This window comes from Onychomys torridus, chromosome 3 (genome assembly GCF_903995425.1).
Source record: "Onychomys torridus chromosome 3, mOncTor1.1, whole genome shotgun sequence".
NCBI classification, from domain to species: Eukaryota; Metazoa; Chordata; class Mammalia; order Rodentia; family Cricetidae; genus Onychomys; species Onychomys torridus.
The window spans coordinates 94,678,986-94,703,642 of NC_050445.1; the positions used below are offsets into that span (position 1 = coordinate 94,678,986).

The 24,657-nt window shown below is 37.3% G+C and overlaps 1 protein-coding gene across 4 annotated transcripts in view; it reads left to right on the forward strand.

The window, feature by feature from the left end:
• Cntn6 (contactin 6) overlaps positions 1 to 24,657 on the forward strand; it is a 347,844-nt gene that overhangs the window by 207,186 nt on the left and 116,001 nt on the right. For all 4 annotated transcript variants that reach the window (XM_036181619.1, XM_036181617.1, XM_036181615.1 and 1 more), the window contains exons 6-7: positions 22,189 to 22,392; positions 24,371 to 24,473. In XM_036181619.1, coding sequence (XP_036037512.1) covers positions 22,189 to 22,392; positions 24,371 to 24,473 — 307 coding nt within the window. The remainder of the gene's footprint in view (positions 1 to 22,188; positions 22,393 to 24,370; positions 24,474 to 24,657) is intronic.

Sequence of the window (24,657 nt, forward strand, 5' to 3'; positions counted from 1 at the left end):
TTAAGCTTTAGTAATGTTTCTTTTACATATGTGGGTGCCCTTGTGTTTGGGGCATAAATGTTCAGAATTGAGACTTCATCTTGGTGGATCTTTCCTGCGATGAGTATGTAATGTCCTTCATCATCTCTTTTGATTGATTTTAGTTTGAAGTCTATTTTGCTGGATATTAGGATGGTTACACCAGCTTGCTTCTTAAGACCATTTGATTGGAAAGTCTTTTCCCAGCCTTTTATTCTGAGGAGGTGTCTGTCTTTGAATTTGAGGTGTGTTTCTTGTATGGAGCAGAAAGATGGGTCCTGTTTTTGTATCCATTCTGTTAGTCTGTGTCTTTTTATAGGTGAATTAAGTCCATTGATATTAAGGGATATTAATGACCAGTGATTGTTTGTTCCTATTGTTATTTTTATTTTTTGGTGGTAGTGTGTGCGTACTTCTCTTCTTTGGGGTTTACTGCTGTGGTGTTATCTATTGCCTGTGTTTTCATGGGTGTATCTGCCTTCCTTAGGTTGGAATTTTCCTTCTAGTGCTTTCTGTAGGGCTGGGTTTGTGGACAAGTATTGTGTAAATCTGGTTTTGTCTTGGAAGGTCTTGTTCATTCCATCTATGATGATGGAAATTTTGCTGGGTATATTAGTCTAGGCTGGCATCCATGGTCTCTTAGTGTCTGCATTATATCTGTCCAGGTCCTTCTGGCTTTCAAAGTCTCCATTGAGAAATCGGGTGTTATTCTGATGGGGTTTGCCCTATAAGTCACTTGGTTTTTTTCCTTTGCTGCCCTTAATATTATTTCTTTATTCGGTACATTTAGTTGTTTAATTATTATGTGGCAAGGGGACTTTTTTGGGGGGTCTAGTTTGTTTGGTGTTCTATATGCTTCCTGTATCTTCATAGACATTTCCTTCTGTAAATTGGGAAAGTTTTCTTCTATGATCCTGTTAAATATATTTTCTGTGCCTTTGAGTTGGTATTCTTCTACTTCCTCTATCCCTATTATTCGTAGTTTTATTTTCATGGTGTCCCAAATTTCTTGGACATTTTGGGTCATGACTTTGTTGGTTTTAGTGTTTTCTTTGACTGATGAATGTATTTCTTCTACCATATCTTCAACACCAGAGGTCCTCTCTTCCATCTCTTGCATTCTGTTGGTTATACTTGCCTCTGAAGTTCCTGTTTGTTTACTCAGATTTTCTATTTCCAGCATTCCTTCTGCTAGTGTCTTCTTCATTTTATTCTTTTTCCCTCTTCAGGTCTTGAACTGTCTCTCTTGCTTTTTCATGATTTTCTTTCAAGGACTTATTGTTCTCTTCTGCTTTAATCATCCTTTCCTCTAGTTTTTTATAGCGTTCTTCCCATTTTTTGTTTGTCTGTTCCTCTACTTTATTTTTGATTTCTTCTATATAAGGCTCTAGCCTCTTCATGATGTTACTTGTAAGGGTGTTTACTTCTTCTTCCATTTCGTGATGTTCAGGTCTAGCTGTTGAAGAAGGGCTAGGTACTGGTGATGCTGTATTGCTCTTTATTTTGTTGTATGTACTTCTGCCTTCACTTTTGCCCATCTCCTCTTGGGTTTGTTTTTGGTCTTATCAGTGTACTTGGTGCAGAGAGAGCTGACAGTTTTAGGGAGCCTCTCTCTGGTCCAGATGGAAGCTCTGGGCCAGATGGGAGCACTGGTCCAGATGAGAGTGCTGGCCGGTTAGGTGCTTGGGGCCTAGACTCTGAGTCTTGGGAAGTCCCTGGGGTCTCCTTATTTTGTCCAGATGGGAGCTCCTCTTGTCCATATGGGAGTTCCTCTGGTCTCTGGTCCAGATGGGCTTTCCAGGGCAGGATGGAAGCTGGGGGATGGTCTCTGATTCTCAGGAAGTGGCTGGGGTCTCTGGCAGATGGGTGTGGGAGCAGGGTGTGGAGACTGCACTGTCTGCCTGCAGTCTTGGAAAAGGGGAGCCTTCCCACAGGGCCCTCTGATTGGCCAGAAACTGGGGTCAAATTGGGCAGGTCCTCCCAGGATGGTCTGTGTCCAGCGGTGGGAACCAGAGGCAGTTACCTCTCTGGCTATAACCCCAGGCACTCACCTCTAAAATATAAAATTTGTATGAAGACTTCTCTTTGAACATCAGTTCCTACCTCCTAAATCCCTCCCACTCCCAAAACTTGTGAGCTATAAAATTTTTGTCTCTCACATTATCTCTAACATATATGTCTCTTATTTGATGTATTCTTCTATGTTGTATGGCCATCTTGATAAAATAAAAGTTCTTCTTTACCTCCTTACTATATTATAGTGATTCTTTGAACTTCACTTTGGTACTTTGGCAAATGGTATTTTTTTTTCTGCTATAGCTCCGAAGCTCTTCAAATTCATGATCACATCAATTAGACAGACAACAATCCTTCCATCAAGAATTCTTACCTCCATGTGTACTTTGATTAAGAGCATTGGCCATTTGAAACAAAAATCTGCACAAACCACTCATTATGCACTTCTATGTACAATATTCTCTATATTTCTGAACCACTAGAAAACTCTCTGTAGTAAAGCCAGGTGTTGACCATGAAAAGTACCAGAGAAGAGCCACTGAGATGGCTATGTGGGTGGAAAGGCAGAACTTCCTCCTCCGAATTTGTCCCCTGACCTTGACATAAACAGAATGACAGAATGCCATGGCGAATATGTTTCATTCTCTCTCCCCTCTCTGTCTGTCTGTCTATCTGTCTCTGTATATATATATATATATGTTTTGAGAGAGATAACATTATTTACATATATGTACATACATGTGTATATATATCCCTTTCTCTTTCTCAAAATATGTAAATAAATAGATGGTATTTTTAAGTAACCATCAGAAGACTTGCATTAATTCACTATATGAAAGTTTATTTTAAAATGACAGAAAAAAGAAATGCCATGGTTCAATCAATGAAAACTCACCTTTGCTATGAGATAATAGTTTCCACCATAGCCAAAGAAGTCTCTGCCCCTTAACTTTGGGGATATGAAGATTTCAATCCTGTCCTCATAAAATTTTTGAATGTCCAGTTTGTTTTAAGGAAACTGTCATTTAAATTTCTCAGGTCCAACTTTTAGTTTGGTAGAACCATTGACTGTGTGCCAGTGGTTCGCATCAACTATGCCTGTGGGCGGAAGATAGTACTGTGGTATGAAACTAATGTTTGTATTCATGTCATAAAGTTGTTGACAGTTTAACTTAAATGGAAAATCACTGCAAGGAAAGGCTCAAAATAGCATTGTAAGAAAAAAGAGAGAAGAAATTTTTTATTGAGAAAAGTTGCAAATTTCCATATCTCTTTCCTCCTAGTTGGTGTGTTTTTTGTTTCTAGAGCAAATAAATGTAGTGTTGTCTTATTGGTTGGGACTAATTCACAATGCATGCATCACTCTTTTCTTTTTTAACATAAAATTTTTATCTTTCTCTCATACATCCTGACCACAGTTACTCCTCCCTCCACTCCTCCTAATCCCTCTCCCCATGTTCCCTCTCCCTCAGATCAACATTCTCTGTTTCCCTTCAAAAAAAAAGAGCAGGCATCCTAGGGATATCAAATGAATATATCCTCACAAGATACAATAAAACTGAGCACAAACTCTCATATCACTGCTAGCCATGGGAACCCAGTAGGAGGAAAAGGGGTCCAAGCACAGGCAAAAGAGTCAGAGACAACCCCCACCGCCTGTGCTGGGAGTCTCACAAGAACACCAACCTACAAACCATAGGGTATATGCAGAAGGCCTAGCTCAGACCCATTCAGGGTCTGTGTTTATCATCTCAATTTCTGTGATTCCCCTATGACCACTGCTTAGTTGATTCTGTTGGCTGTGTTCTTATGGTATTCTGGTGCCCTCCAACCCCTACAATTTTCCCTTCTCCTCTTCTGTGGAGTTTACTTGGCTTTGTCTGGTGTTTGGCTGTAGGGCTCGGCATCTACTCATATCTGTTCCTATATGATGCCCCTCTGATGACAACTGGTCTAGGCACTGATCTGTGAGTATAGCATAATATCATTAGGAATCATTTCATTGACTTTTTTCCAATCATGTTAGCTCTGTCCTGGGCCTCTGGGCTGTGCAGCTCTGGTTCTTGGTCATCTAGACAGTGTCAGGTGTGGGTTCCATCTTGTTGAGTGGGCCACAAGTTGGACCAGTCATTGGCTGGCCATTCCTGCAAGTTCTTTGCTACTCTCACCTCTGAACATCTTGCAGGCAGGACGGATTGGATATATTAATTTTACCAAACTTTGTGGGTACACCTGTAATAACAGCACTAGAGAGGCAATGGAAGGAGTATCATGAGTTGATGATGCTTTGCTACATAGTAGATTTCTTGTTTTTTCTTTAAATTTTTTTTACTTGTTTTAACTTCTTATAATTTTTTTTTCATTTGTTTTACATGCTGACCATAATTTCCCCGTTCCTCTCCTCGCATTCCCTTCCCCTACCTCCCATCTACCCTCCTTCTCATCCACTCCTCCTCCATCTCCATTCAGAAAGGGGTAGGCCTTCATGGCTCATCAACAAAGCATGGCACATCAAGTTGAGGCAGGACCTCAACATAAATCCAGTTACTCTGAACCTGATAGGTACTCTTGAATGCATAGGCACCAGAGATTACTTTCTAAATATAACACCAGTAGCATAGACACTGAGAGAAACAATCAATCAATGGGACCTGTTGAAACCGAGAAGCTTTTGTATTGCAAAGGGCACAGTCAACAAGACAAAGTGACAGCCTACAGAATGGGAAAAGGTCTTCACCAACCCCACATCTTACTTATGGCTAAAGTCCAGAATATATAAAGAACTCAAAAAATTAGACATCAAAAGGCCCAACATTCCAATTAAGAAATGGGCTATAGAACTAAACAGAGAATTCTCAGCAGAGGAAGTTCAAATGGCTGAAAGGCATTTAAGGAATTGCTCAACATCCCTAATTATCTGGGAAATGCAAATCAAAATGACTCTGAGATATCACCTTACACCTGTCAGTGTGGCTAAGATAAAAAACACAGAAGACAGCTTATGCTGGAGAGGATATGGAGCAAGGGGAACTCTCCTCCACTGCTGGTGGGAATGCAAGCTTGTACAGCCACTTTGGAAATCAATATGGCGCTTCCTGAAAATTGGGAATCCATCTCTCCCCAAGATCCAGCTTTAGCACTCTTGGGCATATACCCAAGGAATGCTCAATCACACCACAAGGGCATTTGCTCTGCTACGATCATATCAGCATTGTTTGTAACAGCCAGAACCTGGAAACAACCTAGATGCCCTTCAACTGAAGAATGGATAAAGAAAATATGGTACATATACACAATGGAGTACTACTCAGCAGAGAAAAAGAATGACATCATTAGGTTTGTAGGCAAACGGATGGATCTAGAAAAAATCATCCTGAGTGAGGTAACCCAGACTCAGAAGGACAAACACGGTATGTACTCACTCATAGGAGTATACTAGATGTAAAACAAAGATGACTAGACTGCTACACAACTCCAGGAAGGCTACCTAGAAAATGGGACCCTAGGAAAGATACAGGGATCACCAATGACAGAGAAATGGATGAGATCTACATGAACAACCTGGACGACAGTGGGAGTAGTGAAGGGCAAGCTTTGAGGGAAAGAAAGCTTAGGGAAGCAGGGGATCCCAGCTGGATCAAGAACAGAAAGGGAGAACAAGGAATAACAGACCATGATAAATGAAGACCTCATGAGAACAGGAATAGGCAGAGTGCTCAAGAGGTCCCCAGAAATCCACAATGATACACTCTCTGTAGACTGTTGGCAATGGTCTAGAGAAAGCTTGATCTGACCTAGTCTGGTGATCAGATGGCCAAACACCTTAACAGTTGTGCTGGAACTCTCATCCAATAACTGATGGAAGTGGATGCAGAGATCCTCAGCCAGGTCCCAGGTGGAGCTCCAGGAGTCCAATTGTCAAGAAAGAGGAGGGACTGTAAGAGTGTGAATTGTTGAGACCAAGATTGTAGAGGCTCAGGGACAAATAGCCAAATGAATGGAAGCACATGAATTCTGAACCAAAGTCTGTGGAGCCCCCAGATGGATCAGGCCCTCTGGATAAGAGAAACAATTGAAAAGCTTGAACTGTTTGGGAGGCATCCAGTCTGTGGGACTGGGACCTGTCCTTAGTGTGTGTGCTGGATCTTTTGAACCTTGGGCTTACACAGGGACACTTTGCTCAGCCTGGAAGGAGGGGACTGGACCTGCCTATACTGAATCCACCTGGTTTAAATGAATCGGCAGAGGAGTCTTGGCCCTGGAGGAGATTGGAATGGAGGGGAGGGGATGGGGAGAAGGTGGGGGCGGGGGCAGGAGTGGGGAGGACAGGGGAACCCATGACTGATGTGTAAAATTAAAACACAAATATAATAAAAAAATTAAAAAAAACACATATAAAGTGATAATTGGGAATGTTCCTTTATTGTACTGGATTGTTTTAGTTATTGTGGGTTTCCATATGAAGTTGTGTATTGTTCTTTTGAGGTCTGTAAAGAATTGTGTTGGAATTTCGATGAAGTTTGCATTGAAACTATAGATTGCTTTTGGTAAAATTGCTATTTTTACTATGTTAATTCTACTGATCCATGAGCATGGGAGTTCTTTCCATTTTCTGATATCTTCATCACTTTCTTCCTTCAAAGAATTTAAGTTCTTGTCATACAGATCTTTTACTTTTTTGGTTAGAGTTATCCCAAGATATTTTATGTTTTTTGTGTATTGTAAAGGGTGTTGTTTTCCTGACTCCCTTCTCAGCCTGTTTATCCTTTTTATATAGGAAGGCTACAAAATTTTTGAGTTAATTTCGTATCCAACCAGATTATTGAAGTTTTTTTTTTTATCAGCTGTAGGAGATCCATGGTAGAATTTTGGGGGTCATTTATGTATAATGTCATATCATCTGCAAATAGTGAAAGACTGACTTCTCCCTTTCTAAATTCTAGCCCCTTGATCTTTTGTTGTCTTATTGTTTTGACTAGAACTTAGAGTACTGTGTTGAATAGATATGGAGAGAGTTAACAGTCTTGTGTTGTTCCTGATGTTATTGGAGTCACTTTGAGTTGCTCTCCATTTAATTTGATGTTGGCTGTTATATATTGCTTTTATTACATTTAGATATATTCCTTATATTCCTGATCTAAGATCATTATTATGAAGGGGTGTTGGATTTTTGTCAAAGACTTTTTTCAGCATCTAATGCTTTTAATCCTGTGTTTTTTTTCTCTCTTACTTTGTTTATATGGTGGATTACACTGGCAGATTTTCATATGTTGAACCATCCTTGCATCTGTGGCATGAAGCCTTCTTGATCACTGCGGATGATTTTTTGACGTGTTCTTGGATTTGCTTTGTCAGAATTTTATTGAATATTTTTGTACCAAAGTTCATGAGGTAGATTGGTCTGTAATTCTCTTCCTTTGTTGTATCTTTGTGTGGTTGGGAATCTGGGTAACTGTAGCCTCATAAAAAGAATTGGGCAATGTTCCTTCTGTTTCTTTTGTGTGAAACAATTGGAGGAATATGGGTATGAGCACTTCTTCAAAATTCTGGTAGAATTCTGTGCTGAAACTTTTTGGCTCTGGGCTTACTTTGGTTGGGATGCTTTTAGTGACTGCTATTTAATTGTTTTTCTCATCTTGATTTAGTGTTGGTATGTGGTGCCTATCAAAAAAATTGTCCATTTCTTTTAGATTTTCCAATTTTGTGGAGACAGTTTCTTAAAGTAGGGCCTAATGATTGTTAGGATTTCCTCAGTGTTTGTTGTTATGTCCCCCTTTTCATTTCTGATTTTGTTAATTGGGATATTTTCTTGCTGCTGTTTAGTTAATTTGTATATGGGTTTGTCTATCTTGTTGATTTTTTCAAAGAACCAACTCTTTGTTTCATCAATTTTTTTGTATTGTTCTCTCCTTTGTTTCTGTTTTATTGATTTCATTCCTGTGTTTGATTATTTCCTGCCATCTACTGCTCCTGGGTGAGTTTGCTTCTTTTTTTCTAGAGCTTTCAGGTGTGCTCTTTAGTTGCTAGAGTGAGATTTCTCTAAATTCTTTATGTATGCACTTAGTGCTATGAATTTGCCTTTTAGCACTGCTTTCATAGTGTCCAATAAATTTAGGTGTGTTATACATTCATATTCATTGAATTCTAGTAAGTCTTTAATTTCTTTTTTTATTTCATCCTTGACCCAGTGGCTATTGATTTGAGAGTTTTTCAGTTTCCATGAGATTGCAGGCTTTCTGTAGTTTGTGTTTTTGTTGAAGTCTAACTTTAATCCACAGTGATCTGATAAGATACAGGGGAGATATTAAAATTTTTTGTATTGGTTGAGATTTGCTTTATGACTTAGTATGTGGTCAATTTTACGAAAGGTTCCACAAGGTGCTGAGAAGAAGGTATATTCTTATGTCTGTGGGTGAAATCTTCTGTAGATAACTGTTAAGTCCATTTGAGTTATAATATCTATTAGTTCCACTATTTCTCTACTAAGTCTGGCAGACTTGACCATCTGTGAGAGTTGGGTGTTGAAGTCTCACACTATTAATGTGTGTAATTTAAGCTTTAGTAATGTTTCATTTACAAATGTGTATATTTGAGGCATAAATGTTAAGAATTAAGACTTATCTTTTTGGATTTTTCTGTGAAGAAAATGAAATGTCCTACTATATCTCTTTTGATTAATTTTAATTTGAAGTCTATTTTGGTAGATATTGGGATAGCTACACTGGCTTGCTTCTTAGGTCCATTTGATTAGAAAATCTTTTCCCAACCCTTTACTCTGAGGTAATGTCTGTCTTTGAAATTGAAGTGTGTTTCTTATATGTAGCAGAGGAATGATACTCTTTTTGGATCCATTCTGTTACCCTTGTCTTTTTATTGGTTAATTGAGTACATTAATATTAAGAGATATTAACGACCAGTGATTGTTAATCCCTGTTATTTTTTTATTATTGGTGATGGTGGTGTTAGTGTTAGTGTGTGTGTGTGTGTGTGTGTTTGTGTGTGTTTCATTCTTTGGGTTTTACTGGTGTTATGTTATCTATTGCCTTTGTTTTCATGGGTGCAGCTAACTTCCTTGGGTTGGAGTTTTCCATCTAGTATTTTCTGTAGAGCTAGATTTATGGATAGGTATTATTTAAATGTGATGTGATTTTGTAATGAAATATCTTGTTTTTTTCCTTTATGGTGTTTTGGGATATTTGAAGGGGTTGGGGATTTAGCTCAGTGGAAGAGCTTGCCTAGCAAGAACAAGGCCCTGGGTTTGATCCTCAGCTCCACATACAAAAAAAAAAAAAAAAAAAAAAAAAAAAAGGCGTGCACCACCACCACCCTAGCTTCTGCTCTGGCTTGCTCTGACCCCAAGGCAACTTTATTAACATACAAATAAAATCACATTTCAATACAAATAAAATATCACTATAATGGTGATTGAAAGTTTTGCTGGATTTAGTAGCCTTGGCAGGCATCATGGTCTCTTGATGTCTGCAAAACCTCTGTTCAGGACCTTCTTGCTTTTAGAGTCTCTATTGGGAAGTCGGGTGTAATTCTTATAGGTCTTCCTTTATATGTTACTTGGCCTTCTTTCTTTCCTTTAGTGTTTTGATATTTACGTGGCAAGGCCCTCTCCCTCTTTTTGACCCAATCTATTTGTTCTAGCTGAAATTAGAGCTCCATATTCAGTAGAGAGCAGTACAAGAAGATACCCAATGTTCAACCCTGCCATTTACTTGCACACACACACACACACACACACACACACACACACACACACACACATGTGTACACAAGCATCCACCACATGCCCACAGTAAAGAGAAAATAAGATATAATTGTATAGGGCACTATGAGAACATTGTGCATCATTCTTGACCACCAGATGCCACTCACAAGACACAATTACCATCATCTCCACATGGTGTATAAATGAGAATATATTTAGATCTTAATAGATACCTCTTAAATGAATTAAATCATCCTTGATTGAAAACAGTGTATAGCCTATTCTCTGCATACTTCTATAGTGTATGGATATTGAGATACAAGAAAGCAAGTGTAATCCTTATACATTTATATCCCTAAACTTATCTTTCTTGGAATTGTAGTTTTCTCACAAGTGTTCAAAAACAGACCATGTTTTTACTTCTTCTGTAGGTAGAGCTTGCAGTGGACCATCAATCCTAGAAATATCTGGAACTTAGCCATAATGGGTACTCAAGGGACCTTTATGGGGTTGTTTGCAAGTCCCAGAGAATTCCCTTTCCATGGTTCCAGAAAATAGGTGTGTAAATCAGAAGAGATTTAATAAAATCCTGGTTCCCAAGCAGCATTTGGAGACCACATAGGTGCTCAGACAGGGATAGATGATAACCATATCAGGCCATTTTCAGTATTGCATCATAACCTTGCCCCACACAACATCAAGACTTCAGCACAATAAAGGAATTATTATGCTATAGGCAGATCTTTGCTGTTGAGTTAATGTACCCATAATTTACTACCCAAGAGCTTGACAGCTTAATTTCTAAAGGACTATGTAAGGTTTGTAGTATTGTAATAAAGTATGCTCATTTCAGAATATCTGAAGCAAGGGAGGTTATCCATTAAATGTGAATATTTCAGCTTTTTATATATTTTATTTTTATATAATATTTTATATAATAATTTATTTTTTCACTTCAAGAAACATGGCCCCAATTTTGAGATCTAGTCTGCAGATATGTCAAAAACACAATTGTCCCCTGGGGAAATAGGATTGGTGGTACGCTTAAGAGAGCGGCAGATAGTTTTCAATTGCTTACTGCAGAACTGCCATTTCTAATAATAATAGAATTGTAGAGGATGGTGTTAATGAAAAACTACAAGAAAGGACCAATTATCATTCTGTACTAATGTTACTGCTGAATCATCATAAGAAGAATGCATTACCACCATTAATAACAGATAAATGTCATAGAGGGTTGAGAGAGTATTTAAAAATCCAATGGCTTCAAACTAAGTGTCTCATGAATTATACATTTAATTAAGAAAAGCCAAATGCGAAGGTTTTAAACTTCTAACTTGGAAGGTCTATTTTTTCTTTCCTCATTAAAAATATACAAATTAAGTCCCAGCTGTGGCTGATGATGAAACTCACAAAAAAGATGCTCCCACTGCAAGCTAGCTGTAAGGATGGATGAGCAGAGACAGTCCACAGCGGAAGAGACCAGGGCAGAGGAGCACAGTGATGGCTGGAAGAATTTGGAGCTTTATGTGTTGTGACATCCCAGCTCATGTCTATAAATAACTGTGTAAGCTATCATATATGAAGGGTGACTGACAAATATGATATTTCATAAAGTTACAAAATTGGCAATTTTTTTATCTACATATCTGCAGATGTACTCTACCTCTGCTGGCTCTTATTTACACCATGTGCTGAATAAACTGTCTTGCGAATACTGGCTAGGAGAGATTCAGCATATTTGGTATAAATAAATACATATTATTGCCAGAATGTCAAACTCCAGGTCAGGAAAATAGAGTAGTATACATGCCACCTTTTATGATACTTACAGAACTCAGAGACTATTACTCTCTGCTCCTCCACCTTCAAAATACACATGGAATGTATAACTCAAATCCAATTTTACCCAGTTTATGTGGTACTTGGTACTACAGTTTGATCCCAGGGTAATGTACATACTAGTTGAGCATTTTACTAACTTAACTACATCCCCACCTCCAGTATACAGACATTTTAGTGCCACAGCTTTTTGTTGTTGTTTATCCTTGAGATTATAAATAATTATAATGTTTCTGCCTTCCATTTCTTCTCTCCAGACCCTTCCATATACCACTCCCTACTCCACTCAATTCATGGACATCATTTTTATTCATTCATTGTTATTACACACATATGTGTATTGTATACATATGTTTTCCTAAATATGAACTTTTCTGTCCATATACTGTTACTTGTATATGTTTTCTGAGCTTCCTGGAAAAGGAAAACAAATTGATGTGCTCTTTCCTTGGAAAGGCCACTTCACCATTCCAAGCTTTACTCAATTGCCTGTATTTCCACAGGCTTTTCTTTGTCAGTTTGCCATGTTCATTGTTCCTTGTTCAACTCACATTCTGATGACATGTTAATAAGACTTTACAGATATAGCTTCTGATGTTGCTAGAGACACAATCTCACAGAAAAGTTCCCAATTATCTAGGTGTAGTAGTGTATAAGTTTAATCTCAGCACACGGCTGGTATAGGCAGGAGGATTAGGTGTTCAAGGACTTCACAGCTGCATAGTAATTTCAGCCCAAACTGAATACTACTAAATACTAGCCAAAACTAGGATACTTGTGACCTTGTCTCAAAACAACAATAACAAATCCTAAATTTCAGTTTTCAGATAAAACCCCTAGCTAGGGTTCTTTCTTAGAGCATTGAGTCCAAATTGCAGTCAGAGAATGTGTATTTCTGTACCTAGACCTTCAGCTTGTTAAAGGCTCATTTTAGGAGAAAGAGAAAGAGTTAGTCATGACTTGATATCCTTAACATCCCATGAGGGTTAGCAATAAACCAAATGACAGATGAACCTGCCTTCTTATGAAATTATTTTTAGGATGTTTGGACGTTATAGAATAAATGGTGGTGATAAAGTAGATGAGGAACTGTAAGTACTTTTTAACTTTGAACCTGAGTTGGGTTGAATACACATGGATCATGGAGGTTTGGAAAGTAGTCTGAGCTCCTGGCAGAAGAATCAAGAAGATAATTGTAGAAGAGTCAAACGACAACTTTAAGGAAAGATCAAGGGATTGGGCTTTTGAAGGATTTAGGTTTGATTTATATTCCTTATACATAACAACCTGATTCTGAAAATTTAACTCTGTACTGGAGTCTCCAGGATCCTTTTCCATACAATGGGCATGCTAGTAATAATCACTTAGCTTTATAAGACAGTTGATGGAAGGATGAAACTAGTGTACCCTTAACATTTCCTTAATCCTCTCTCTATATTTTCTCATTCTTCCAACAGGTTTTAAATATTCTCTTATTGAAGACCAAATGGGAAAGTTTGAGTAGTTGAGATAAAAATGAATTCACTATGAGGGAGAGAAGAAAATTACAGGCTAAGGTCCTAAGATTACAGGTTGATGAATACAAAGATTTCCCGGACACTAGCAGCAACCTGTAATTTTTGTGAAGTGGAAAGGGTTATGTTGTTTTCAGAAAGCTAACTCTTGTTTTTTGCTCAAAAACACCTTGAATAAGAATCCCTAAACTGACACATGGCACTAGGAATTTGCTCACAATTGTCTTTATTTCAGAAAAAGTGCCAAAGATAAGTGTCGGTGAGAACAGTTGAATCTGAACTCCATCCTTTTCTTCTTTTTATGTTGAGGAAAAATTTACTATCAACTGAAAATTTTACTTTCAAACTAAAATATTTGAGTATCTCTTTGGTGGAGAAAGAGCAATGGATACAGAAGTGAGGCAGAAAGGGACATCAGTAAAGGAACTTAGAAGGAAGAAACCACAGTTGAATGTGGACAGGTCCCAATAGGGATTTGCAAAAGAAAATGAAGTTTCAATAGCTGAGAACAAAACAGTAAATTCCAGGCATTATTTGGATAATGATAACTGAGCTGTGTTCGTGCATGCATGACCAGGAATTATCAACTGTAGCTGGGCTAAGAGAACCAATGAGAGAACAGAACAGAAGACGCATATAAACCTGAGTATACAGGAAGCAGCTCTTTTTTTTGAAGTTGCAGAGCTGGTGAGGTGAGGTTAGCTGTAGTTGGAGACCTTCTCTCCAGCCCCTGCCAAGCCCTGTTAGTCCAATAACCCACTTATAAAATAAACATACAGACACTTATATTATTTAAACTGCTTTGCCATTAGCTCAGGCCTACCATTGTCTAGCTCTTCTTCTTATATTTAGCCCATTTCTATTAATCTATACTTTGCCACGTGGCTTACTAGTACATTACAGTTTCCTTGTCATGGCGGAGGCCCGCTGGCAGTCTCCTTGGCCCAGCCTTCTACCTTCCAGAATTCTCTTCTCTTATGTCCCGCCTATACTTCCTGCCTGGCCACTGGCCAAACAGCATTTTATTTATACAGAGCGATAGCCACAGTACTTCCCCTCTTCTTTCTTTCTTTTTTTTTTTTTAAAGAAAGGTTTTAACTTTTACATAGTAAAATTACATATAACAAAGCAATTATCAAGCAAGAATTACAGTTACAATATTAAAGAAGACATTTTATCTATCATCTATTTGTGAGTCTAAGGTTTTATAACTAACATATCTTTTATCATAATATCATAATTGAAATTATAACTATCTAGTCTTCACTGTTATGAATTCTTATATGTTGATACAAATATAAACTTTTTATATTCCTATTTAAAATAATTTGTATATTGATACAAATACAGAACTGTTTGTTATAATGTACACATATTTTTACTCTTATTTGAAATATTTGTATATTGATACAAATGTAAATTTATATCTGTCACACTGTATGTATGTTCTACTTCTGTTTAAGATAGTCTGTATACTGATATATATTTAAGATTATTATCATCTTACTTATTGCACTATACATTCCTACATCTGTTAAAGATATTTTGTGTATTGTCTCAATTTTAAAGTCATTGTCCTTTTACTGTACATTTGCTTACAAACTGTTTTCCTTGTTTACATGAAGCCTTAGTCCTTAGGTCATTTAGGTAGATAAGACTTATAGATTTATTGTCACCTATGTTTGTCATCTCTATAATTATGTTAGTTAGGTTATCCAGATTTATAAATACATAGGTCAGATGGACAGGTAATATTCAAACACTTCATGGACCTAAAGAATATGGCATTTAAATAACTTAGAATTTGTTGACGTGAGAGACAATTGCTCCTGACAGCACCAATTTGACCCTGAGAGAATGTTGGGCTCCCAAGACATTTCCATTTGGAAGTTTGTCTTCTTGGCACAAAGTGGCCTACTGGGCAAAGAACTGCCCTTGCCTCAACTGCTGACAGTATGAATGCTGTCCTTTCTGGACAAGTGGGACACAAGGAAAGCGACCACTATATTTGCCAAGACAGGGTAAGATGGTCTTTCAGAATTCCTGCTTCTAAAAATGGTCTGTCTGATACTCTAGGCCTGTAGCCAATTTGTATGCACCAACGATGCTGAGAAACATTAGGTGACTGTCCAGGCTGCCAGCTGTCTCTATCTACTCTTGCAAGACTCCCAAAAGTTGCTTGCGTCCTTCTCTCATTTCTCAGGTATTATTATATTCCCTCTCAAGTCTTTGATGAGGTTGAAGACTAGCAGTTATAGTTACAACTTATATATATATAATCTTAGATAGAATATATTAAGTATTAGACTCAGTTTCTTTAGGATAAGACACCTTTTGGAATGATCTTTGTAACATGCCACCTACCTATGCTCTAGACTTCCCTGGATTTTAGTATGTGTTTTTTGCTTGATATTATTTGCATTTATTATAATTCTAACTTATCTAGGTCATTATCCCTCATTACTCCTGGACGATATTTGATAGCCATCTCTTTGTATATAGTCTTGTATTAGGTTAGAACCTTCTTATTTAGACAAAAGGGGGAGATGTAGTAGGTTTGGGTAGCCATCCCAGCCTTGGCCTGGAAGTTCCAGCCCCCATTGAGGGTTCAGTAATGGTCATGCCCACAAGGCAGGGCTGAGGGAGGATGCTGAAGACTCAGGATCGAGAGGAGAGGCTTCTCTTGGTTCCAGGACCCTGGAACCAAGTTCCAGAGAACACTGCCAGATTGCACCATACCTTTTCCAGACCCTGCAACCTATCCCTTCATTTGTAAGTTACCCCACCAAATAAACCTCCCTTTTAACTACGTGGAGTGGCCTTAATAATTTCACCAAAACTTAGCTTGTGGTTTGTCCTATTCTTCTGATTTTTCTCTTGGGCTTTAACCCAAATTTCTGGCTCCATGTTTTTTGTTTATTAAGACCATTTGGAAATTCATCAACAATCAACACCCAGGGAGATGAGAACATCGAGGGTGAAGTAGCATATGGGTTAACACCCATGAGATGCAAACATCAATATTTTTATTCATTTATTTTGCAGCTTACAAAGTCATGATCATCTATGCTGTCCCTGATCATTTTTAATGACAGAAAGTGTTCATCTTTACCTTAGAAATCAATCCTCTTAGCTCTCATGTTTACCACCAACTTTCCATTACTGTCATGAACACAGATGGTACTCTACTCATAGGGAGCAAAGGTTTCTTTTGTTTCATGGGTTTGGATGTTGCTACCCTTGACCTCTGGGTTCTCAGGCTATAGATAGTACAAGAGCAGTGGATCATGTGGAAGTTTGTGAAGTAAAAGTTCTCACCTTATAGCTGGGGAAGAAAAAACAATGTGGTGATATTTTATCTGTGCACCCCAATAAACTTTATCTGGGGATCAGAGGAAAAAGCCAGCCACTATATTAAACATAGAGCTCAGGCAGTGGTAGTACATGCCTTTAATCCTAGCATTTGGGAGGCAGAGATTCATCTGGATCTCTGTGAGTTCAAGGCCACACTGGGAACAGAGCCTGGCATGGTGATACACGCCTTTAATCCCAGTGCTAGTTAACCATAGAGGTCTGGAGGTCTGTATAGACCGACAGGAAGTGATAGTGCTGGGTGGAAAGAGGTAGTGATGAAGCTGGGCAGAGAGAGGAAGTAAGATGGCAGGGCACAGAAAAGTATATAGGCGTGAGTATACAGGAAGTCTTTCTCTAGAGGCTGAGGAGTTGGTAAGGTGAGGTTGGCTGTGGCTTGTTCTATTCCTCTGATCTCTCAGTTTTTACCCCAATATCTGGCTCTGGTTTTTTTTTTTTTTTTTATTAATAAGACTTCTTAGCAATTCCACTTACAAAACAAGGGAAGTAAAGGCACCGGCTTACTACCGTCACTCCTATAGCACACCACCCAAACTGCATTAGTCTCACAGTAAGCTTTAAATTTTAATGTTTCCACCACCTCCCAACAGTGATAGGCTAGAGAATCAAGCATTTAATGCATTCCAGATTCAAGCTACAACATTGGTCTTAGTTACATCAAGGGCCCACCACCATCCTGAAACATTCAACTGTTGGAATTCTGTCACTGGTCTGCTAGCCAATTGAAAGGAGCGTTTTGGTCCAAGAGGTGGGGTTGTTCATTGGGAATGGAGGTGACTCAAAGAAAAGGCTGGGCTGAGGATACTTGGGCCTTTCTATGGAGGTACAAGCTGAGGCTGCAGCAGCTGGTGACTCTTTTCAGATTCACTATTTTGTCTTATGATACTTGTGCAAGGATTTTGCATGATAATAAATGGTAAAGTAATCTTTTGGCATCCTTTATTTTTCAACAGCCTCAATTCCCTCTTGTTCTTCTGTGGTACAGAAAGCCTTTGCTTAGACCTCATGTATACCATAGCCCTCAAAAGTTTAATCTTCCCATATTTTTATCCTTAGCTCAATATATAGGGTTTTCTTTTCTACTTTCACTTGTGACATAGTTTCAAGCCTTGGCTACATTTTGTCCTCTATCCCTTAATACATTTGAAATTGATCTATCTTTACTCAGTAAAGTCTGCTATAAACACAACTTGCAAGTTCAGTTACAAAGTACCCTGGAACTTGTTAAAAATGCAAATTGCATAATATATCAATGGAATAGAACGAAATCAATCAATAGAAGCCAAATTACTAATCTGTGCTTTTACAAATTCTCACAATGCTTTTCACTGCATATTAGATTGAGAAGCAATTCCTGATGGAGATGTATTACTCTATTGTGAGCAGTTCAGAGTAAGAGTGTTGTTATTCTTTTATGTTATCAGTATTTTTTTTTTAATTAATTGATGCTCATTCTCAATGGTCAGCTCTTCAGACACTATTATCTCCTGGTTTTGATTCTCAGTTCCATTTCAACACAGGACATTCTAATTTAAACCCAGTATGGAAGAAACATTATATAGCTAGTAAAAAAAGATTCTGTATTTTCAACACCTCACTGGGAAAACTACTACATAAAATTAGAAATTTGTGTAGACATATGTAAACATGAGTTCTTACACTCAAATACATAATTTTCAGCAGGTTAGACTAGACATACTGATGTTTGATATGTTTTTCATGTAACTATGTAGCTTTCAGGGTTTTTTTTTTTTTTTTCTGTTGGTTGTAAGATTACTTGGCTAAGGTCCACTTCATGTGGAAGTGGCATTTCTGTTGTGTTGCTTTTAGTCATAGCTTCACCTCATATCTTTTAATTTTTTTTTTTCTTTTGGTTTTTCAAGACAGGGTTTCTCTGTGTAGCTTTGCAACTTTCCTGGATCTCACTCTGTAGACCAGGCTGGCCTCGAACTCACAGAGATCCACCTGCCTCTGCCTCCCAAATTCTGGGATTAAATGCATGTGCCACCACTGCCACCAGGCATTCACCTCATATCTTTATTGCTGAAAAAACCGCTTGACATTTGTTTGCATAGATGACTTTGTTTCATTAATACTTATGATGTTTAATTTGTGGATTGCTGTTTAAATGATTTCTTTTGTTCTTCCTTGCTATTTATGGTCTTTCTCTTGGCAGACACTTTATTTTTCATTTCCTTGTCTTTCATTTCTTCCTTTGGTATCTCAGTTTGTTTTCTTTCCTTTATGAATTCTGATTCCTTAAGTATGCTCTTCCTGATGTTCATGTGTGTGTGTGTGTGTGTGTGAGAGAGAGAGAGAGACAGAGACAGAGACACAGAGAGAGAGAGACAGAGAGAGAGAGAGAAAGAGAGAGAGAAAGAGAGAGAGAAAATTTTTTATATTTATGTTGCTGTGATAGAATAACCTGAGAAAAAGCATCTTAGGAGAAAAAAAGTTTATTTTGATTCACCCTTCTAGAGGGGATACCATGTATCATTTTGAGAGAAGCATGGAAGCAGGACCTGATCGAGGCCAGTTTGGTAGTCAGGAAGCAGGGAGAGAGAAGATATGCTTCATACTTGCTTGTTTGCTCACTGACTGACTTGATTTCTTGGCTGTTATACAGTTCAGCACATTCTGCACAGGGAAGGGTCCCATCTTCATTGGGCTTGACTGTCTCCATCAACTAACTTAAGAGGATTTCCCCACTCCCCTAAGACATGCCCACAGTCCAAAACAGTGTAGACAATTCTTGCATCTTCCAGTTGATTGTACACTGTGTCAATTTGAGAACTAAAGTTAACCATCACAGTGATGTTAGTAGAGGAAACAACAAAATTGCAACATTTCTTCATTTATACTTCAGATAGAGTTTGCATCATGCAGATATTATTTAATTTACAATCACTGTTTATCTGTACTCCCTCTCCCATATTTGAGAGTTCAAGGACAGTGTAGTTATTAAAGAATGTTCCAGAAGATCTTCCAGCTGAGCAAGGGTGGGGCAATATATGGTGTTTTGATTCTACATCAGGGTTTAACACAAATGTAGACCATTCATATGATACAAGACTTATCTCTGGACAAGAGGCTACTGGGTGCATGAACTCCTCTTGGGATACCTTGACTTTCTTGTGTGTAAGTATCTATTCACATGAAGATTTCTTTTTAACCTAACTATAGACTGCCCTCCCCCACTCCAGTATTACAGACTTATTTCCCTTATAGGGAGATCTCATCATAACTAAATGTATTTTTCCACTTTCTTGAATATAGTTATCTACACATTTCTCACAGTATTCTTAATTTCATAGATAAATGAAGCTTTAATCTAATATTGTGTAGACTGAGACTTATATTCAGAATAAAAACATGACAGCATATTGTGAGTGTGTGTGTCTCTCTATGTGTGTGTGTGTGTGTGTGTGTGTGTGTGTGTGTGCGTGTGTGTGTGTGTGTGTGTGTACTGTGAAACCAGAGCCCTTTTATGTTGAGACTAGAGATGTCAAGCTGCCTGGAACTGGGATGCATTTTTAAGTTACTTGTATATTTGATCATATATTTGCCTTAAAATTCATGTCTAATAACTTATCTATGAAAGTGAAAATGAACATAGACAGTCACAATAATTTTCATTTAACTGTAATCTATGATGACCTCAGACTGGAAACACCTCATAAAATCATCAACAACAAGGTGATATATTTATAAGATGTATTCCAACTTAGAAATAAATGGAATGGGTGGATAGTATGGTAATGTAAGTGAATGTTTAAAATATTAAATAAAACAAGCATAATCTCAAATACACATCAAGAGTTCATTAAGTATAAACAATGGCAAAGTGGTTTAATAATTTAAACCAGATAGTGGTTGCCATAATCCAAGATAAACCTGACAAGAGCAGAAAACCATTTCTAAAAGATGACAATCGTTTATATTTAAGATTTTGTTCTCTGTATGTATATAATATTCATATCTCATTAAATTGAACACTTAAAATCTAAGTTTTATTTTATTTTATTCATTAAATATTTATTTATGTAATTCACCTTTACATATAAACAGTTCAAAGATGTGTTAAATGATTGATGATTAAGACATGCAATGTTTTCTGTGTTTTACCTTGAACTTCTTACTTTTGCTTCTTGTTTGCTATGTTTATCTACTTGTCCATTGCTCTGACAGTTATCCTTCATAGTGTCAATATGTAGTTCTTCTGAAATGCCTCCTCTGGACACACTTCATTGGAGCACACTTATCTTGTGTTCCAACATCATTTCTGTTGCTGTTATAATATACTCTGATAAATACAAAACAGTATAGGAGAGTATATTGGTCAGGGTTCTCTATAGTAACAGAACTTACATAATAAATCTATTTCTACATATAGAATGGGTATTTCTTAGAATGACTTACATGCTGTACAGGCTATGGTCCAGTTACTCCAGCAATGGCTGCCTATATGAAGAAGGTCTAAGAATTCAGTAGCTGTTTGGTCCTTGAGGCCGAATGTCTCAGCTGGTATCAGGATACATTGGCCTGATATACAATACAATGGCCTCTATTGCCAGTGAAGGAATGGACTCGCTAGGGAGGTGAGAGCATGCAGGAAAAGAGCCAAAGCTTCCTTCTCCCATGCCCTTATATTGGTTTCCATCAGATGGTGTAGTCCAGATTAGAGATAGGTTTTCCCAGATCAAAATATTTAGATTAAATGTTTCTTTTCTCTCCCAAGAAACAGATCAGAAGTGGATCTTCCTCCTTCAAATTAAGCAAAAAATCCCTCCTGGGTATGCCACTCCATTTTGGCTTTTAGTTATTTTTAAATGTAGTCAAGTTATCAACCAAGAATAGTCATCACAGGGAAGAAAAGTGATGACAAGTTACAGTCTCACTGGGGGGAAGTCAAGAAAGAAACCCATGACAGCTTTCATGCCACGTCCATAGACAGCAGGACATCCAGCCCATGGAATGAGGTTGTCCACAGTAGGCTGTCAACAAGCTAACCTTATTTAGATAAGTCCTCAGTCGAGACTCTCCTCTCAGGTGATTCTAAGGTGTGGCAAGTTGACATTTAAAACTAACCCTCTCATCTAGATTTCCTATAATATCTCTGTCTAAAATATGCTGTTTCATGTTGGGATGATTCGCACTTCTGGCTGTTAGCTATAATTGCTGGACCTTCTTAAGGCACATGTTTTGTTTTAATATAAAGTCTTAAAACAATTACAGAAATTTGCCCAGAAATTATATTCCATTCACAGGATGAACTCAAGATCTAGAGTACTGAAACTTAAAATTTTTTAATTAAAATTTTTAACTACAAATCTTAAATGTGCTTAATCCTTTTGAAAACATATTGTGAAACACTGCTTTGAAATGAGCAGCATTGATGAATTACTGTGACCTGTTTAACCAGCAATGCTCTCTATATTCTGTAGATTTTCCTAAAGAAAACCACCCATTTGTTCTCTAAGTATCCTATCATTGTATACTTAATCAAAGAAAACAGTGAAGGAGAGGGAAAATTTTTATCTCCCAAACTGAAGTATATGTGCATATAGGGAATGTTCTGTTTACTCTGCCCAAATAGCTATAAGTTAGACCAATGTAGGCAGACTTTTATTATAATGATTAAACAGAACACAGAATTTGTAGATAAGAATGACTGCAGTAAAGATAATGCATTTTTTTTCTGTTTTTCAGATTTATCATATGCCTGGACCTTCAATGATAACCCCTTGTATGTTCAAGAGGACAAGAGACGATTTGTATCACAGGACACAGGAAACTTGTATATTGCCAAAGTAGAACCCTCCGATGTGGGCAATTACACGTGTTTCATCACAAACAAAGAGGCCCATAGAAGTGTCCAAGGACCACCTACTCCTTTAGTACAGCGCACTGATGGTAAGACCATGAGTTATCTTCAGACTCCACATTGGGACTCTGACATTGTGGGAAGGTTTTCAGGGCTGTTTTATTTTCTTTTTATAATTGGAGCCAAATCATTGGAGATTAGATTAAATTAATAAGAACAATGGAGATGAGATAGTACTAAAATAAAAAAGAATTCTGTAGTTCTGTACCCACATGGTACAATTTACACGGTTCTGGGTATACTGTGCCATTTCATTTCTGATGCCAGAAGAGCTTGTCTTCTCCTTGCTTAAGGACTGGCACATAAAAATTATGTTTGTCTAGAGGCACTTGGTGTGTGTGTATGTGTGCATGTGGATGCTGCCAAATTTTCATACTTGAATTGATGGACACATTTTGCAACCTCTCTTATTGTCCACTTTCTCTTCTATCCTTGTCATTATTTTGCTACTGTTGTTGTTCACTCTTTATTTACCTGGCTGGCAAAATGGAAAGTAAAAATATTGTGCCCAAGGAAAGCAAACCATGCCAAAGAATGATGGAGTGGAAGATTCATGTTAAATTGTGTCTCCAAGGAATGGGACTAAGATTGGTCTCTGAAGAGTTTCATACCTTAGTCAAGCCAGAGCTGGTGCAAGATTTAGAGAGCTAGGAAGTCAACTAAGGGGAAAAAAATCCTCTAGTTAATTCTCTAATTAAATGCTCACGGTAGGGTATGTACAGAAAAAAAATCTGTTAGTTAATTTTATTATCAGACTTTGAACTTGAAAGGCTATACCTCATAGAATGTTGTCCCCCCTGATTAGTTTAAGACAATCAAGGATATAATGATAATCAAGCTGACAGAACTATGAAGCCAGCTTCCCAGCATTCTCATGGCAGAGATTTTAGAGCCAGTATCTATTGAAATATTTCTGCAAAGGTTTTATTCAGATACCAGCAAACATTAGATATATGTGTTCATTTTCTCCGTTTCTGTGAGTACTCTGTTCATAAGTGGGAAAGCTCATGAGCTAACAATTTTCATAGAAATTATACATTTTTCCTTTTTATTTTTGTTTACTCTTAGTTTTTACTTTCCCCTTCTTAATTCTTTTCTCCTCCCACCTCCTCTACTCCCTTCATCATTTACTAGTAAAAGTAAATTATAAACATTGTGTATAGCATATGTCTATTAACTCCTCTAAAAGTTGATGATGCAAGAACCATCACTTGTTAACAAAATAGAGAAGCAAAATAAAAGCAGACAATTTAGTTTCAGAATTAGCATATGAACGGGATATTTTAATAATAAAAGTCTGAAAATTAGCTATTTATATTATATATTTATGTTGTAGTTTCTGTACTTCCTAGAGTCTCACTGATGATCCAATGTCCATTTACTTGTGGTAGGAATGAGTTACTATAATGTTTGTCATATCAATTTATTTAATGACTAAAGTTTTAAAATAATCCCAATATAGCATTGATTAATTCAGATGAAAATAGCCTATAACTATTTTTGTTTGTTACAACTCTTTTGGCAGATAATGTGTTTATGCCATCGTAGAATACTGCTTTATTCTAAACTTAATTTAATTCTTCCTTATTAAAATGCTGAAATGGTGGAAAAACTTTTACAAGTGTACTATGAACATAGCAGCAGAATCTGCTGTACTGATATTAATATAGATATTCAATTTCACTTATGTAGTTACTGTATAAGTTTTGCTACAGAAATAGAAGTATTTTTGATTGTGGTGATATATCAGAATTCTGACAGTGTTAGCTGAATCATCCTCTTTTCTCCATAAATATGTCTAGCTCATAAGTTGCACAATAAGAGGCTGGAACTGAATGTCCCTAGTGAAAGATCTTTATATAAAACTCAAAAGCATGTCTCCATTTCATGATTGGAAACTCTAACTCTGATGAAAATCCAAGAGTCACATTTTGGTTAATGAAGCATTTACTTCATAGGAAACTTCTATTCTCCAGAAATGCTGCTAGCTGTTTTGGTATTTAACAGGTGTCATGGGGGAATATGAGCCAAAGATTGAAGTGCGTTTTCCTGAAACAATACAAGCTGCAAAGGATTCATCTATAAAACTGGAATGCTTTGCCCTTGGAAAGTAAGGTTGTTTTATTTTTATGGTTGTTTAATTACAAAAAAAAAAACAAAAAACAAAAAACAAAAAACTTTTTCTTATTCAAACATTGCTCTAAGGAAAAAAATGCTAAGCAGATTTCAAGTGCCTGGCATGGTGGGACTTTCTGATTGGAATTCAAACAACAAAATGTCTAATACTCTGAAAG